The 18,877-nt window shown below is 36.2% G+C and overlaps 1 protein-coding gene across 6 annotated transcripts in view; it reads left to right on the plus strand.

Moving 5' to 3' along the window:
* zmp:0000000755 (phosphofurin acidic cluster sorting protein 2) overlaps positions 1-18,877 on the plus strand; it is a 162,936-nt gene that overhangs the window by 119,481 nt on the left and 24,578 nt on the right. For all 6 annotated transcript variants that reach the window (XM_044135802.1, XM_044135803.1, XM_044135798.1 and 3 more), the window contains one exon: positions 15,805-15,892. In XM_044135802.1, the coding sequence (XP_043991737.1) occupies positions 15,805-15,892 (88 nt within the window). The remainder of the gene's footprint in view (positions 1-15,804; positions 15,893-18,877) is intronic.

Below are 18,877 nucleotides of genomic sequence, written 5' to 3' on the forward strand. Positions count from 1 at the left end.
GTAATCTGATTTCATAACAGGAAAAGAGAAGCTAGTAATCTGATGCTGGACTCGCAGATCTGTCTGCTTAATCCGCTGTTTTCTTGTGGAATCATGAAGAAGTCCTCGTCAGCCACCTCCAGTGCCCTACAGGACAATGACATTGCACCATCAGTCCTTTGTCACTCATGTTACTTGTCTTTTTGTTGCTCCATTTTTAACACCTAAAACACTATCAGCAGGAGTAAAAACCACAAAATATTTGACTAAATCAAATATTTGATACATTTTGACTAAAATTTATGTATTTATTCCTTGCTTGTGCACATAAGCTTGGTCGATAAAGCTGATTCTGATTATTCTGGACACTAGCATTCTGACTTGTTTATGACAAATTGACTTTAAAGACTTATAAAATCTATTTAAATAGATCAATATTTTAGTATGACAGTCTGCTCTATTCCTTATGTGCTAAATATTAGCTTAGCTTCTTAAAAATATTCTTCAATAGATTAAAACGATAACTTCAGGCAAATAAATAAATTGAATAATCTTGAATTTATGTTGTTGCCATTACTAAAAGTGTCACTTGTTTGCTCTAAATTTTCTACTATTGGTTCTTAGTATGTGCTTGTATTAGATTCTCACCACATGATCTTGTTGAGCTAAAAGGCAATATGGTTGCATGGTATTTTCACCAAAATTTAACATGTTTATTTTTGTAAAACATAAAAAGCTAAAAAAAACAACAACAACATTTTGGCTATTAATATGGTTTAACATTTATTATTAACGTTATACGACAGAAGGATGGATATTCTGAGGTTAATACGTGGACTCAAGCAAAAAGAAATTACCATAATTGTAAAGAATTTTGTCAGTTCTGTAACACAGATGTAACAAACTAGCTGGGTGTGCACAGCAACAGGTGAAACAGTTCTGCTTTATCATATGTTCTAAAAAACCCCCCCCCAGCAACCTCTGGCCTCTACCACTTTTTAAGTTATCTCATAAAAGTTCTTTATATTGGAGGAACATTATGGCACAAATCTTGAAACGTTGTACAACCTTGGTTAACTTATTAGAAACCAGCCAATGTCCCGTTGGTACACAAACAACCTAAAGGTGATGAGAAGTTATTAGGTGAAGGTGGAGAAAACTCGTCTGGCGTTAGACTGACTTACTTGTTTAGATAAAATCCTTCAAAGGAAAGAAACCCCGCATACAGTCAATTGTGGGACTTGTAATTGATTCTCTACTAAAGTTTATGGCAAATATATTTAAAAAATTACCTAGTTATCTAAAGGACACTGTGCTTAAAAATGTTATGTTAAAAATGTTACATATTTATTTGAAATGTTTACCAGACTATAAATTAACAATAAAACTCTATTTGCCTCAGGCTTTACCTGGGGGGAAAAAACCTTGCTTTTGATGCTTGAATTGTTGTAGAGTCTGGAGTGTATTGTTGCTGATGTGGTGTGTGGTGCAAACTTAGAGCTGACACAGAGTTGTAGACGATGCCTGCAGGCTCCCATGGAGCTGATGAACTAGAACAGGGTTTTTGCAGTAGGTGACGGATTCTTTATTCATCTTTGCACTTAAAACTGTAAAAACAACAAGCTCTTCCCTGAAGGCCTAAGGGAAACTGATACTAATAAACAAGCCCTCACCCTAAAACATTCTTCTTAATATTTTTAGAGATTATGTTTATCAACAGTATAATTCCAATAATAGCATTTTAACATCTCTACCAGTACCATAATATAGAAAAAATCTAAGAGAAATTAATTTAGTGAGAAATTGGAAAATTATTACAAATTGGTTTAAAATTGTATGTATAAATATCTCAAATGTGATTCTAAATATCTGTCCTAACATAAATTTTTTTTGTTAAGGATATATTACTTCCTTTTTTCTCCTTGTTCCAATGTGCTGTTCACACACTCTTGAATAGTTGACCAATCGACACTCAAACCCCCTTCTTCTCGCCTACTCTCACTCCCTGAAATGTGTCAAAAATCTTTTGGTTTCCTTCCCTGCTTTCCTGAAGAAGCAGGAATTTCCTTGGGAAACATTTTGCATTCCTGGGAACTCGAGATCCGGCCGTGCAGCCGAAGGGCGAGCCACTTCAGGTTTTGTCGTCTTTTTACTGTTTGTCAGCCAACAACAAACTCTCAGGAAAGGGTTGCCAGAACTGTTGAAAAGTTTTGCTGACCTGGCTCAGAGCTTTTTCATGCCTTGAATGTGGATGTTTAATTCCACACAGGGGAAGATGTGTTTGTCCTCTCTTCCTCCCCCTGTTTGTACCTCTGAATGGGGGGGAAGAAGGGTCAGATTTACATGTGGGCGGATCCTGGGGTCCCAGTTAAAAGGAGATTTGAATTTCTGAACAAGAAAGTAAGACAAATGCCCCGTCTTCTGACACGGAGGAAGATCCTGTCAGAATAAAAACAATGGAAAATGTGTTTCTACTTGATTTTTTTAGAAGAAAATAAGATAAGATCTTTGTCATTTATCACAGTGACGGAGATCTTGTACAACAATCTAATAATGCGTTGCTGTATTTACTCATCTGTTGTAATATTGAGACAGCTGCAGTCATGCTTATTCTACTTTCTGAAGTGCTCCCTGTGAATTAAATTATACGGACAATATTATAATATTCAGAATTTTAAGACAGTTTTAGTAATATTACTGAAGATACCAGATACAAAGGCAGTCAAAGACTCCCAGCACTGGAATCTTTGCTGCGTGCCTTCCCCCTTTTCTTTCCGCCAATTCCATGTACTAAATGCTGCAAATAAAGCCCACAAATAACCTGTGACAAAAATAATCTACTGGCTTTTGGCAAATAAAAATTATTTTGGTCATCCTAACAAATCCAAAACAAGAAAGGATTAGTTTATATTCAAACGGTGCAGGGAAAAAAACTCCAGGACACTCTGGGATTTGTATGTTTAGTTTGGGACATAACAGCCTTTAGAGGGGTCTTTTTTTTTTTTTAAATAGCTTTATGCTCGATGCCCTCCCCACTTTGTCTAATCACAGATTAAGTTCTCTGAACTGTCTGGAGCCCTGTTCCATCTCTGCAGCACCTCGCTACTGCCTTCAACCATCCCCTCTTCCGTGTTTTAAAATAATAAAACGATGGGATATTTGCTTCATAGATTAAAACCTAAGACTTAGTCAAATGATAATGAAATCCACCGGATTTAGCTGACACCATTGGAGATATTTGCGGCCGGTTTACTAAGGTTGAACTTTTTTTTCTGCATGGATTGGGAGAAAAACTAGAATCTCTGGAGAACTTGGAGGCTTTATACATCCAGTCCATTAGTCATTTGGAAATGTCGGGCCTGGGGAGGTGAACTGGAGCGCGTACTCAGCAAGCTGGTTCAGGCTGCTATTGTTCATTCCAAATGACACTGATGATACAGGAGGATTATATGCAGCAACTCTTTTATCATTATTGAGTAATCTAAAGAAGTGATTCTTTTCACTGAGTAAATTTTGTCCTGAAGGGAAAAGTCTTATAAAGGTACTGTGGCTTAATTGAGGCATTTATAAGAGATGCTAACCCCAGGATTCCAAGGCCATTTTTCTTTCTGAAAGAGCTTCTCTACATAGCAGTGAATAGTTTTGGAGTTAAAGAACAGTCATGCACCAAAGGTCAGCATGAAATATAAAAAATAAAACTCAGTTGATATTTCAGCCTAAATACCAGAAATGGTTTTAGTGTAGATCCAACCAAAAGAAAACCACAGATCTTTGTTTGTTTTTTATTATTTTTGTTTGAGAAAAAAAAAACTCTTTGTGTCTGACTCAGATTAACATCAAATCTAATGAGTTTTGTCATTTGACTGTTAAACAAAAGCACCCAACAGAAAAAGATCCTTTCACGATCCTCTGCTCTTTTGTGTGCTGTATTGCTGTTTGAGTCAAAGCGTTCTCTAGCACTGGTCTGCTGGATGCTGTGATGATTCTGAGTTTTCAGGCTTTGTCAGATCCGTTTCTCACTCCTAGTGGTGTTCTTCGACCACCATCAGAAATTTGAATTGGATTGGATTGAACCGGAGAAGAATTTGTCTGCTCTGACTTGCTAGCAGCTGTGAATGTCAAGATATGTCAAAATTGGCAAGATTCACAGAAAAGCAGCAACTGACAAAAATAATTCGTTGTCCTATGTTATTTTTTAATGACCTTTTTTTTTTTGATTTACTATGCTTTCAACATAATAAACTATGCAGGGGTCTTCTCATTTTGCATATGCATGTTGCATATGTCAGAGTAGTCTGTTTGTAGCTCTTCTCAAACTGTACGGTGGGTGAAGTGTTTGTTTCTGTGATAAATTAGCTGTGTTAGAGAAGTTTTTCAAACGTTGAGGGGTTCTATAGTGTTGAAGTACTTTGAGTTAGTGACAGAAAACCAGAGCCACTTCAAGTTTTTTTTATGCAGCTGAAAGCACTATTAAGTTAGACATTTAGTCCATCAGTTCCATAAATATTTTAGTAAACTCGAAGACTGGAGTTTGGACTGATGTTTGATTAATTAATGTTGTGGCTGCATGTAAATGGGCTGAATTTATAAAGCGCTTTTCCAGTCATATTGACCACTCAAAGCGCTTTACACTAGAGAGGCATTTATACACCAATATGCAGACTGGTTGACAACTTCCGGTTAAGTGCCTTGCCCAGGGGCACATGGAAATGTAACAGGAAGATCTGAACCTACAACATTCTGATTGCAAGACGACAAGTATTCCACCCACAGTCTCCTTAATTTAGTTATTATAACTACTATATAAATATAACTTATGCCTATTTTTAAACCACAATATTTCCAAATTTGGCTAATTTAAAAGATGCTAACCTGAATAAAATGTCCTTTAATTTTTTAGAGGAAAATTTGTTTAGTTTAATTGTTAGTTGAAAAATTAGTTAATTAAGTGACAGCTGTTAATCATAGCAGAGGTCTTTAATAATATTTTAAACTGAGTCTGTTTTAAAAAAATCATTAAAGCATCTCTTTGTCTTGACTTATTAATGTTTTGGAATGCAAAGTATTTTCCACCGTGCATCAAGTCAAAATAACCAACAATTCAGTACAGTATCATCAGCGTAAGATTATTTTCCACTCTGCTAACTTAAAGTATTTCATAAGGTGAAATGTCTTTTTCTACATTTGAAGAGTATCAACAGGGGCCACACCCCATATAACGGTTTAATTTATCAAGAATAAATCTTCTCTGAAGAGGTTTGCATTTATTTGATAAGTTAATTTGATACACAGATTGTTTTAATTGTAGCTTTGATGTTGAGACAGACAGAGGGACATTCTGAGATAGGCCATCCACCATAACAAGATTTTAAAGCTCAGTCATAACATTGTCAGAGGCAGTTACATTTACAGGATTTACCTTTGTCTGTAAATCTGGTCACTTAGACACAATGTGAATTCAAGAAATACATGTACGAAATGATAGAGGACCTTTATTATTATTATTGTTATTGAGGATCAACTGTAAGTTAGGTTGCACAGACAAAGCATGTTATATTTTCTGCCTTGTCTTTGTTTTTAACTGTGGTATGATGTCCTATGGCTGATCTGGAATTCTGTTTCCACCACAAACACAAACCTGCTGACTTCGTCGGTTTAAGGATAGAAAACAGACAAAAGAGATGTCAGCTACGGCAGTATCGGCAACAAAAGATAAAATTCATTCCACAGAGCTCCTGAAAATTACTGTCAAATCCCTGGAGGTTGTGAATTCACAATTGGTTTGTATTTTCTGTTAAGCTAATGAGTGGACTTACAGACTGACTTGTAACAATAAAATAGTGTTTTATCTACAAGTTTACCATTCTCTATTTCTTATTTTTTACTATCAGGTTCTAGCAGAGCCTGTGATTCACACTTCACTATTAGTAATCCTTTTGAAAGTGTGAAAGAAGCTCTAGTTTGAATCAAATGGGAATATAATCTGTCACTAAGCTGCAAAAAGCAGTACCATGTAAAGTTACATAAAATATGGCATTAATCCCAACAACAGTCGGATTGTACCATGGCTGGGCTCCTGACAACACTAATACTATATTATGGAGTATTACCACAGTTATCGGACAGCTCTTACATCCTCCCGCCTCACAAGAATATCGTTTCCTCTCAATCCATCTTTGCCTTTTATAACATGTCTATTCTGATGGGTTTTAACACCTAAATGATGACACCTATCCTTCTCCACGCTGCAAATTAAAATCCTCAGCAACAGTTGTTCTGCACAAAATGGATGGTAAGTGCAGAATAATAAAAATAGACACAATAGAGCTAAACCATTCCTCTCTTCAAAATTGGTGTGACAAATCCTTCATATTATATTATTACAATTTTTGGAGAGTGCTTTTAAATGTTATAGCAAATCCTGCTGATGGTGCAGAGCAGGGATCTTCAAATTCAGGTCTTATGGGTGGGTATTCTGCAACTTCTAGATGTCTCTCAGCCAACACACCTTGCATAATTAGGTCATCATCAGGACTTGAGTGCATGGGGATGTATTTCTCTCATTTGATTAAACTTTGTTGGATTTGAAACCTACTGAGAAGTTGCAGGACACCAGCCTTTGAAGACTAGAGTTTGACACCTCTGTTCTTGATTGATGAGGAGCACACTGAGAAGTCAAGCTGAACATTTAATAAAAAGGAGGGTTTTTATAGTGGTTTAACTGTGGGACCCTGTCTATTCATGGTTCTGTATTCCCGGACTCTTCTTTGGTACATAACTCCAAATTAGCAGAAAAGTTGCATTTTTTTTTCTTTCTAAAATATGAAAAAGAAAATGCAGTTATTATGCAAGTATTGGTCCAATGTACAGGGGAAATTATTGGACAGGAGAGTACTTTTATGAATAAGTAAGGCTCCTTTTATGTAAAGGTGTGATGTTCATCATACCTTACGAACATCTTGTATCTGTTTGAACACATTTCTACTAAATTTAAACGTACCATCTTAGTTACCCGAATGATAAATGAAAGACTTTACAAATATTCCCAGTAGGGTTGGAATGAAGTCCAGTGATGAAATGTCTTAACTAACATCTTTCCTGTTAGTTAAGTCAGTCTTACAAAGTAATGTTCAGTTGCTGACTCTATCTAGTACAGAGTAATTACAACTCTGAGGGTGATTAAATAATATTTTGTATGTTTTTTTCTATGTAAAATAAAAAATTTTGTGTAGGAAAAAAATACAATTTTGTTTCAAACAAAATGGTATTATGTGTAGAACAAAAATACTACAGTTTTATACAGTGGTATTTTCTCTGTGGTTCTGCAACACTTCCATACTGATCCATAAATTTTTCTGGCTGGAGGCAAAGTATTGACATCCATAAGTCCTGTTAAACACACGAATAGCTCTCTGAATGCTAAACTGGAGCTGTAAAACCTGGTTGCCTCTTTAAGATTTGTCTCACAAAGGTTATATTCTTGTCATTTTTGAATATTACTTTTAGCTGTTGTTAAACCTGACCATCACACAATTCTGGCTTTGCTTTAAAAGAGACTTTTTCTACTTTGTTTACTCTCTTCATGTTTTTCTCCAAACTGTGACCCTGAGAAGATTTCATTCAGGGATTTAAAGCTCAATCAGCATATGGCCATCTGGCACACATGACCAGATATTTGGGGTCTAAAAGAGGTTTTGATTGAAGCCCAAGTGCAGTCTAAGCTTGTATGGCACACACTACTGTGTAAATCTCTTAAAACTCTTTTGGTCTTTTCTGGTTTGGGGCACTTTTATTGGCCTAGAAATTAATTTAACTTTTTCCAAATAGAGCAACTAATCATTAGTCTTCTTGCTTTTACAAAGCTGGCACAAAAGGCATATCTTTCCTTTTGATGTTACTTTTTAGTTTAATAAGGAAATATATATAAAAAGACAGCTTGTTCATGATGGTGTTAATGAGTTTTGGGGATTTACCACATATTTTCAACATGTGGTTTTTGGCTTTGTATTTTGACAATCAAATTGTCAAGATACACAACAACCACTAAGTGTGGTTGTTTTGTAGCCTCGGGAGATTTTAGTTGTTCCTTTTGCAAGTCCCCATTTTGAATAGAGTTGCACTTGTGCTTGGTGTTGGCAAATAAAATATTCAAAAGAAGTTACTTTCAGAACAGCGTTTCTTTTATTTGGGTTGAATTATACATTGAAACAAGAACAAACTGTGGCGTTATTATATAATCTAGTACTTTGGCTTTCGTCAGAAAGTGCCTTTTCTTCAGAGTGTTTTTTTTTTTTTTTTTCATCTGCCACTTATGTAGGACAGTGCCACTCAGTTTGAAGAATTGGAGAATTTAATGTAGAGCATTCTGTTACAGGATTCTTTATTAATTGAATCTGACTATATTCTTGTCACAAAGAATCCAGAAATGGTTTGTTGAAGGTAGTGAAAGCATTACTGGAAAATTTTTTCTAAGGCTGAAACTCCCGTGAGCACATACCGGACAAAAAGTGTCTCTTTTCATCCAGCACTCTGTTACATCACTCAGCCTTCATTCCCCACTTCCCCCAGCTTTGTGCCCCTGACAAATGCTGTGCAGTGATCCGAAGGCATGCAACTGGCAAAACATCAACTAGATTGCTGACCAGGGAAAAGAATAGTAAAAGTGCCCCTTCTGTTGTGTGAGGATATTGTTAAAGTCAGAGTGCTCCTTTGCCATATCTTTGAGTCGGATCGCTAAGCAGTCGAAACATAACAGCTATGCCGCACAGTCACTTTTTAAGCCATCCTATCTCACAGTTTAAATTATTTTTATTTTTGTATGCAGCAATGATTTGGTTAGGGTTTGGAAAGAGACTATATATATATATCCTGTTGTCTGAAGGTCAAATACAAAAAAAATGACTCCCCTCTCCTCCATTTAGTAGATGCATCATAACGAAGAACTACCAAAATCATTCATCCATTAACGCATCATCAACCTTTAATTTTGATTTAAGCCAAATAAAGATTGGGGACATGCAGTGTTAGGGTTCTTGTTCAGTCTTAGTCTGGAATTCATGAATAAAGTGTGGGAAAATATTTCCATTTTTAAAGGTTTTACCATAGAGTTGTGTCCATACATCCATGTGTTTATCATCCAAGTGTCCATTTTGGTCTATTTGTTCAGCCATCAATCTGTTCGTCTGTTCCTTCATGTATCATCTGTCCACACATCTGTCGATCATGGTCAATTTGTCTATGTATCCAGCCTCAGTTTATTATTTCTAACCATTGCAGAAATACCTGCCAGAACTTCATAGAGGCATTTTGAATTTATATTTAAAACAGGCTAACAGGAGCTATCACCGTAAAAAGTATCGGTCTGGAAAAGTAGATAATTTTAAAGCAAAAAGTATGTGGCATTCATAATGAATGTATTTATTTTTCTCCCCTCCAGGGGTCTTTTGTGGGCTCTAGTGTTCCTTCTTTGAAAGTAGGCTGACAGGAAAGGGGAAGGAGAGGGGGGAAGACATGTGGTAAATGTCAATGGGTCCGGGAATAGAACCCGCGACGGCCGCATCTAGGACTCGAGACCTCTAAACATGAGTTGCGCTATCCCCTACACCACCACATCACCCCCATAATAAATGTATTTTTAATTGAATAGTCCGAAATTAGAATTGACGGGTCAGAACCTGAACATAACTGGAAATTATCAACCAGAAGGAAGCCTGATCAGTTCATCTCTTAATGTAGAGTATTCCCATATCTGCAACTGCTGCTATTTTTGGTAGACCCATAAATTACAGTGTTTTTGTTAGAAATTGTACTATCACATAGATGTCCAGAAATAGCAGAGTGATAGAGACCACATGTACTCTGAAAGTGGAAGCATTTCTTTGGCCGACGGCCTTGAAAGAAGATGATTTAGAGCTCATGAATCAGTTTGTGCTACAGAGACTGTTTTCTAAAATTCTTACAGCCATGTATTTGTTGTTTCAAGCAGAACATCGGACCTTTCGTTAAATAAAAAGAACACCAGCAGTGTTTTATATAGGTTTTATGTGGATTCAGACCTAAAGATACTTCCTTTTTGGAGACATGCAACACAACTTCTTATTTTACCTTAGCTCATGTCATTTGCAATGTCAGACAAAGCTTTAAAGTCTAAGTTTGCCTTTCTATAAATTATGTTTTCTCCCAGATGCCTACAGTCACCTAATCCATTATTATTCCATTTCCAATCGTTTGAAGGGATGAGGATTTCAAAGTATGTTTAAAAACTTTGCAGTGTCAGTGTAATGTAAACTGTGTGCTATCATATGAGACGGGGTCATCATTTTGCAAATGCTGCAGACTAAAGGCTTAGTACTGTTCCAAGTTTTGTCATCAGCAAAACCTGCGGGAGAAAAACCAGACATGTCAGAGGTTGCAGTCATTCTGCATTTTACTCCTAATACTTATTACTAGACAAATAGGTCAAATTCACCTGTAATTTTGCAGAAATCAAATTAATACCAGTATTGTTTAATCATTTGATTCAATGACAAACATCACTTAGCATTAGCTCTGTTAGGATAAGTTACTTGTCTAAGAATTGCTAGGTTAGTAGATCTATGTGATAGAAAAACTGAGAGAGAGCTCATAGGTAGTTGTCTTAATAGCTCCTTTAATAGCTCTGTCTATCAAAGAGATGAGGTCAAAGATATAATTATTGGAGAAATTGCATCCTATATGGAAAAAGAACAGAGAGATCATTCACTTATCTGCAGTAACTCAACCGAAGGCAACCAGGAAAGGAAACCAACCATTATGGAGGGCATATACACCTACTGAATTACACATTTATAGTCATAGCCTTTGTACTGTATAGTTATTGGACAGCTATGTATAGTGTTGCTACTGTGAAACATATTTGTAGTCATAGCAGGTACATCTGTGTAGCAACACCTATTTATATACAATTCATTTTGTGTAATATATGTTACAGCTCCATATGTCATTCAATTACTGCTTAATTGTTTTTGGTAAGATGCAATTTGTGTTTCATTGTCAAATTTTATTGACATTCGCATGTCAAAAAAATGTAGTCTGAATCAGTCACAGTACACTGGAGCCAAAACAGTGGGCCGCCACGGGGAGTTTGTGCATTCTCAAAGCAGTATAAAGACCGTCGGTGCTTTTTTATGGAAAATGAGGATAGCCTTAGATATGGCTCACATGACTTCTCCTAGACTCTGCAGAAACCAAATTTTTCTGGATGGATTTTCTCCTTATTTTGGGGTAAAGAAGGCCTTAAGAGGCAGGTGCATGTTAGCCGTAAGCATGTTATAATGACTGTTTTGTCTGCCGTAATATTTGGTTGGTTTGCATAGTACTTTACACTTTATGGTGAAACGTGATGTTAATCTTCCTCTACTTTTAAAGGAGTCATAAGTCATGTTAGATACTACAGTCATCATTTTACCCATGATTGCTGGAGTTTTATCTAAAGTCAAATATTTAACTACGGCAGAGTGGGTGCCCTGCCTGATAAGTAGTTTTGTTTGTTCAGCCCAGATTATTGTTGGATGGTTGTAGCCACAGATAAGCTATCTCATATTACACATTAGTTTCAACAGTAGCTGTCTGCTTCACTTTGAGGAATAGTCTATTATGATTATTTAATGATTAAACCAAGAGCACAAGAAAATTCATCTGCTTCTTTAATGTATAACTTTCTGTTGTGCTGAACCCTTTTTTAAAGGACTCACTTGTAGCATTAAATTTCCTGCTGGTGCTCCTGTCTTCTTCAAGATGTAAAAACTATTTTAGTTGAGCATTTTATTAATTTGGATTTTTTTAGTTTGTTTTACCTGAAGAATCACCCTTGTTTTTGATTCCAATGGCCAATTAATCAACCAATCAAGCAGTGGTTACTGGCATCGCATCTTATTATTATTTTTTATTTATTTATTTTTTTTCCATTTTTTTCTCCGAAGAGTTTTTGCGGCGCTAGTGGCTCGTATTTTTGCGACAGTAGGCAGACAGGAAAGAGGGGGGAAGACATGCGGCAAAGGTCGTTGGGACTGGGAGTCGAACCCACGACGTCCGCGTCGAGGACTAAGGCCTCCAAACGTGGGGCGTGCTAACCCTCTGAACCACCACAGCACGTCCCGGCATCGCATCTTATAACAGAAACTACCAAGTAAGGCTCCAGCTAGCATTTAATTTAGTAATCAATTAATCTGATGATTGTCACATAAAAATTAGCACAATCTACAGATTTAACTTCTGTATTTTTACATTCTACTTGTTAAAATGAGAAAATAAACATTTCATTGCCTAAAATGGAATAACAGCATTCTTTTAGTAAATCGGAACCAGGCGATGCTGAAAGCAGGATACTTGAGGAGTTTTGGCTATAGCCTATTTACAGACAAAAATGTTTTTATCTTAAATGTGTATATCTTTTTATTTTTGTAAAGTTTTGGATCAATCTATTTTGATTTTTAAGTAAATTGCCTTTTTGAGTCTTTATACTCCAGTTGGTGATTAATCGATTACTAAATTAGTTGACAAGTATTTCAATAATCGATTAATAACAATTAACCATTTTGGCTTACTACCAAGACAAAGTTCTTTTTATTAATGGAAGTATTAAAAACATGGACTGGAATAAAGACATATAAAATCAACAAATTAAGATAGGTAGAAATGTCGTATTAAAAGTTTTGCTTTAATACTATGTGCTAAAAGCAGCTTTAATTCATCATTGATGGTCTGCAATTTCTAAAGGTAAAAAATTCCACAGCTCTGCACCAGCAACAGCAAAGTAAAGGCTAAAAAAGGTCAACATTTAGTGAGTGACATGGAGAGAGTAATGGGCTTAGATGGAGCAGGGCTGCTCTGTTGCTGTTAGCGATGGCATATAGATTAAACATTTCAAGCTGAGAAGTGCTCAGACTCTGACTGGGCACCAGTATGAAACTGTTCTTTTTAAGATTACAGTAAAGTTCAGCCAGTCACTAGGAATGTCTGTCAGTCACATAAGATTATAGTTTGTAAAAGATTTCCTGGCAGTATATGATACTTTAAAAGAGACTTGATTGGAATTATAGTTGTCTTACCATCTTCATATGGTTCAATTTGAGTTCTCTAGTAAATCTTTCCTTTCATCATGCAGGGGTAGATCTGACTGAGTTTTAGGATGTTTTGACATATGAGATGTTTAGTTTAAAATTCTGTTTCATTTCCCCACTTGATGTTTGTTTCTTTAGATGTCAACATAGCCACCTCACTAGCATGGAAACCAAACAGTTTGTACCGAGACCAGAGGAGTTGATTTCCAAATGAACTCTAAAGTGGTTTGTGTTTGGCGTTAATGCGACTCAATTCGAAGTAGCTGTATGTTGCAAACTTGAGTGAAATGCCTTCCTGTGCCTGGTATACATGTATGTGGCAGAGTAAAGGAAGGCAGTGCATGTTTTTTGTGACATATAAGTCTATATGCAACTTGTAACACATCTTCTCAAAATCATTCGGCTTACTTATTCAATAACTTTGCCTGAAACAGTATCCAGAAACATGCTAACGATTAAACCTGACTTCGGAAACATCGGGTCACTAAACATTCTTGCCTGAATTGTGATGACAGGTTTTGGTTCACTTGAAACTTTCTTTTTGGGAAAAGGACTGCCAGAACAAGTTACAAGATAGTAAAATCATCAACGGATTCGGACCAAAGTAAACAAGCTATTGGTGTGAATAAATAAAAAATACCCCAAAACATCAGGGTTCATCTTCAGAGAACCTTCTGCCCAGTCTCAATTCATCCTCCCGTAATATAATTAGAAAGTCCGGAAATTTGAACCTGGAAAAGTAATAAGTTTTTACATGACAAATATGTTGTAGGAATGTGAAAGCTCTCTAAAATTAGAATTTGTTTGGTTTATTTGTTGTAGTTAAAATAAAACCACATTAATACATGAAAGACATTAAATTCTACAGCTAGGAAGTAAAATGTTAAGAGGAAATTCTTATTTCCTCTATTTGCAGTTTTCTTCCTAGATATAACAATAAGCAGGATTTCTATCCATGAACAGTCAATCAGAAGGGTTTACCAGGAAAAACAAAAAAGTGCCAGAGGTGTTACCCTTAAAGGGGCTTATCAGCTGGGGCAAAGAGAGAACATGCGTCACTTATCTTTGCATTGCACTGAGTGTTTGTAGATATCTAGAACTAGAGACGACTGCATAGATGCTTTCTCTCTTGACTGTTGACATAGTTTTTGGTACAGAGCTGTGTTTTGACTGGTAGTGGCAGGGAAATCATCTTTTGTGCATCAGTACTAGCAATCTTTTCTAAACTTCCATTCCTAACTCTGTGCATTTCTGTAGCTACTTTAACCAAATATTTGTTGTATTTTTTTAATAACACCTGGTCTGTCTGAAATTACTGTTTGAGTGTCAAAGAGAATTGGCGCAGAATATAAGCAAAGGGACGTCCGGGCACCGGGCCAGAACAGATGGCAATGAGTTTCATTTACAACAAAACACAGTGGCAGACAGGAGTGGAGATACTTGTGTCTAGTAACAAAGGGATTTCTGGCATCTGATCTGACCCCTCCGTCAGGAGCAGACTGTTTTAATTACATGTGAATTTGGGTCCTCAGAGACGACATGAAAGCTCACAGTGATGATGAGCTGGGAATGCTGAAATATCAGCGATTCTTTCATAAATCCTGCCAAAGAAAGCCACGGCTGGCTATTGATCTGGTAACCAAACATCAACGGTTTATTAACTCTTTTACTATTTAAGCCTCAAATATATGTGCAGTACACAGTTATAAATGTGTAAAATATTTGTCATCCCCTTTATATGTCTTGCATTCCTTATGTGGGTTTACGTAAATAGTCCAGCAGCACCATTCTATGCATCTGATACTGTAGCATAATCAGTGAGCTAAATAGCTATACCAGGCTGCATCAGATTTTTCTTTAGTTGCACTATTTGATCTAACTGGTGTACAGAAAGACAAAACTTGAAAAATAATTTTATTTTTGGAGCTTTATTTTTGTTTGAGGGGCTATGACTGAAACACCGACACATTTATAACCGAATAGACTTTTTTATTGTTCTCACAAAGAATACTGCTAAAACATTTTGATAAAAATCCATATCACCCATCTTGGGTGAAGGCCAAAGTTTCATCTTTTGACTCGTATTGTAAGTAAACTACAAATAATCAGACCAGCCCAGTGCCAGAAACAGAGCCAAGCAGCGAGCAGGAGTTGTCTTTGATGTGCTTGTAGCAGCTAATCAATCATTTCTCTGAACTTTATGTCTGGTTTCAGTGACAACACATAAGACTGAAGCTTTTTTTTTTTTTATGCACTCGTAAATGAAAAATTTTAATAATTCACCACCCTGTCAGCAATGTTTTTAATTCAGGAGCACAGTAATTTTGGTATATATCCAAAAGTATTCTTTATTACATGTCAGGAATTTAGATCATTATTTTTTTTGTTTGTCTTTTTGCAGTATGTTTTTCATGGCGATTAAAAAATATTGATGTTAAAAACTGACAAAACTTCTATTTTTTTTTTATAAGCAGCAGAAAGCTATTTACTTTAGGCTCTGTTTCTTATCTTAATGTGTTGTTGCAAACCAACAATATAAATTGTTAAATCATGTTTTCTACTAAATATTAAAAAAAATTCTGATGTTTAGTATCCAACAAAACAGACTGCTATGCATAACCTGTGGTCTCAGTTCTTAGTGCAGACTCCTGCTACTGATTTCTTTCCTGTAATGACAGCGCTACTTTTTCAAAGTGCTTTTCTTGCTGTTCGTTCTTTCCCTCAGGCTGTGCAGCCTGACACTGAAGAAGCTGGTCGTCCTCAAAGAACTGGATAAGGAGCTGAACTCGCTTTCGATAGCCGTCAAAATCCAGGTTGGTAACTTAACCTCCTATGTGTGATGAGAAAAGGTTCATTGTCAAGACCCTTGAAAGTGGCATATATTGGCCTGAACCCAGTGCTTCACTTTGGTGTCTGCTTCCTGCTCTATATTGTTGGCCTGGTTGATAAGACATTCACCTAATCCTGCTGCAGGATAAAACCCTCTTTAGCTGCGCAGAAAGCCCCAGTGCCTTACATCCACTCAGGTAGCAGTCCGGCTTACCGCTCTAAGCAGGAGCATTAGCACCTTTAAGATGGATTGTGCATCTTGCATTGATTGCTTGTGCATACATGTGCTTGCAACATTTATCTTGAAAACTTTGTCATCTTTGCTTTGAATTATTATTTAATAATTTCGCATAAAATCAACTACAAAGGATCCAACATTAAACCTCACTCTTTTCAGACATTCTGGTTTTTAGATGGGGATTTTAATTTTATGTAATTTATTATGTACATAAAAACTGCTATCTCGGTCTTACAAATGCAGCATAGAATTGTGTTTGGAGATAAAAAATATGGTATAAAGCATGACATGAATCGCTCCTGACAGACAGAAGCCCCATGTCAACTGTGCAGCAGCTCAGGTTGTCATGAAAACAGTGGAAAACACACACTGCCTATTGTACATTCACATGGGAAATAAGCCCAGCAGTTAATATTGAACTCTTTGTTTAATGTTGTTCAACATCCCATCAATTTATAAATCCACATGTGCGTTCATACCTCCCTGGAAGCATCAGTCAATATATCTATCCGCCCAGGCCTGCTCTTCGTCCATCCACAGATACATCTCTAACATGTCTGAATGCATTTATTCATACATCCATTGATGGATTCATGCATTTATTTGGGATTAATTTGTGCAGAGTTGATGTGTTAGCTTAGTTTTCATACCAAAATTATAACATTATTTTCAAATCCTACACCTGTTCAGATATAAACTGAAGATAATCCTTAGTTTATCTTCTTGTCAATAAGACTATGGTGGTTAAAATATTCTACTTGTGACTATGCCTGTCACAATAAGCAATTAATCAATTAATTTCATAAATGAAAAGATACTCAATAATTTTCATTCGCTTGATTGATCGTTTTTCTCTTTTCTCTCTCGTTTTACCAAAAATTGACTGATAAAAGTCTTCAGTCTGGTGCTTTGGTCTCATCTAGCTCTTTTTTATTGAGAAAAACTTCAAAAACTTCATAATTAATTTTATTTGTTGTTTCTTTTGTTTCCTTTATTTATTTGGGATATTTAAAATGTCTTCCAGTTCCAGTGTTTAATGTTCATTACAATTTAAAGGCTATTGATTCTTGAGAATGTGTACTTGCATTTTTTGTGCCATTATTACTTTTATATTACTTGACCTCAAAACTACAATATTATAGTTTATCGTAATAATTTCTGGGACGATTTATTGCCTTACAAAATTTGCTATTGTGACACGCCTACTTGTGACACAAACTCACTTGTAACCCAGAATGGTGTGATGCTCTATCAGGTCATATTCCAGACTAATCTGCAGTTGCACAGTGTTGGATTGCTGCCTCTAGTCAGTAATCTGACTGCACATCTTAAAGCAACACAGATGGCAACAAGCATAGCTGCAGTTAAAGAAACAGTCAGTTTTTCAGATTTTAGTCATTAGCTGTTCTGGTATAACTATGAAAGGTAAGGTGAATTAGGTAGGAGCTTACAGGAGCTTGTCTTTTGCTCTGTCCTTTAAATTAGACCACTTAATCTGCGTCTATGTTTTTTGTGCATGATTGGAAATGTTTGCCCTTACAGATTTCTTCTGTTCATATCAGATTTATTTTAGATCCAGATAAAAATCCTGTATAGATCTTGTGCTAAGACTAGAAAATTGATGTTTACCGATGTTCTCCTTACATTCTGATTCAGTTTCAGGTGTTTGCTTATGAAGAATAAGTGGAGCACCTTGTGGCTCAGTTGACAGGGCAAATGCACAACACTAGGAAACACTCAACACAGCTGTTCTGGGCTCCACTCCCCGTCCCAGGCCATTTATTTGCTCCCTTTTCTGTTGCCTTAATGTGAAATAAATGCCACTTGTGCCACAAACTCCAAAAAAAAAGATCAGACAAAAATGTCAGTGTTACAATCTTAGATGTTCAAACTAAGTAGAGACTTACTTCAAAAGACTTGCAGCTGTACTTGTAATAAAAAGTGATTCCATAATGTGCCGACACAGCGGGGCTGAGAATACAAATGCTTGGCATACTTTTCAGTTTAATTTGTAAAAAGAAAAGAATTGGAATCCGATGTAAAAGTTCTTCTCTCTAGTACTGCATTGAGGTCATGCGCAATGTGAGTTATTGCTGCAGAATTATAAAAACAATGCAACCGGGGGTTTTTCCTTGATGGAAAACCTTTTACCACTTGGCCTAGTCAAATGAATTTTATTGTATTGTTTTGTAACTTTGTGAAACTGAAATCTATGCAATTGAATTAAACATAAAAAACTGAATTGAACTTTGACTTCACAGTTACACATCACATTTTGTTGGTACTCCAACGGACTAGTGACCTGTCCAAGGTTTTCCCCGCCTCTCTCCCAAAATGTCTCGCTTGAGGTGGGCATCAGCACCCTCCAGATCCCATTATGGAAAAGGGTGTAAGAAAATGGATGGATGAATTTTGTTGGCATATCCCATAAAATACCAATAAAGTTTGCAGTTGTGATATATGAACACTTTTGCAACCCACTGCCTATGTAACAAACAACCAAATCAACAGAATTTTATAAATAGTCATTTGCATTAGTTTGTTTGAAAGGCCAACAAAATTGTTTTCATCTTGTATTTAATTAATAAACTTTGACCTATTCATTATGAAAACTAAATGGTTACTCTGCAAAACTGCATAATTCTATTTAAAGAGAAACCATGGCATCCTCCTGCTGTTGCTGTCCTGAAGGTAAAGGCGGCCAACCAAGTGTGGCCGTATCCATGAGCTA

The sequence above is a fragment of the Gambusia affinis genome, linkage group LG13 (genome assembly GCF_019740435.1).
Source record: "Gambusia affinis linkage group LG13, SWU_Gaff_1.0, whole genome shotgun sequence".
Taxonomy (NCBI): domain Eukaryota; kingdom Metazoa; phylum Chordata; class Actinopteri; order Cyprinodontiformes; family Poeciliidae; genus Gambusia; species Gambusia affinis.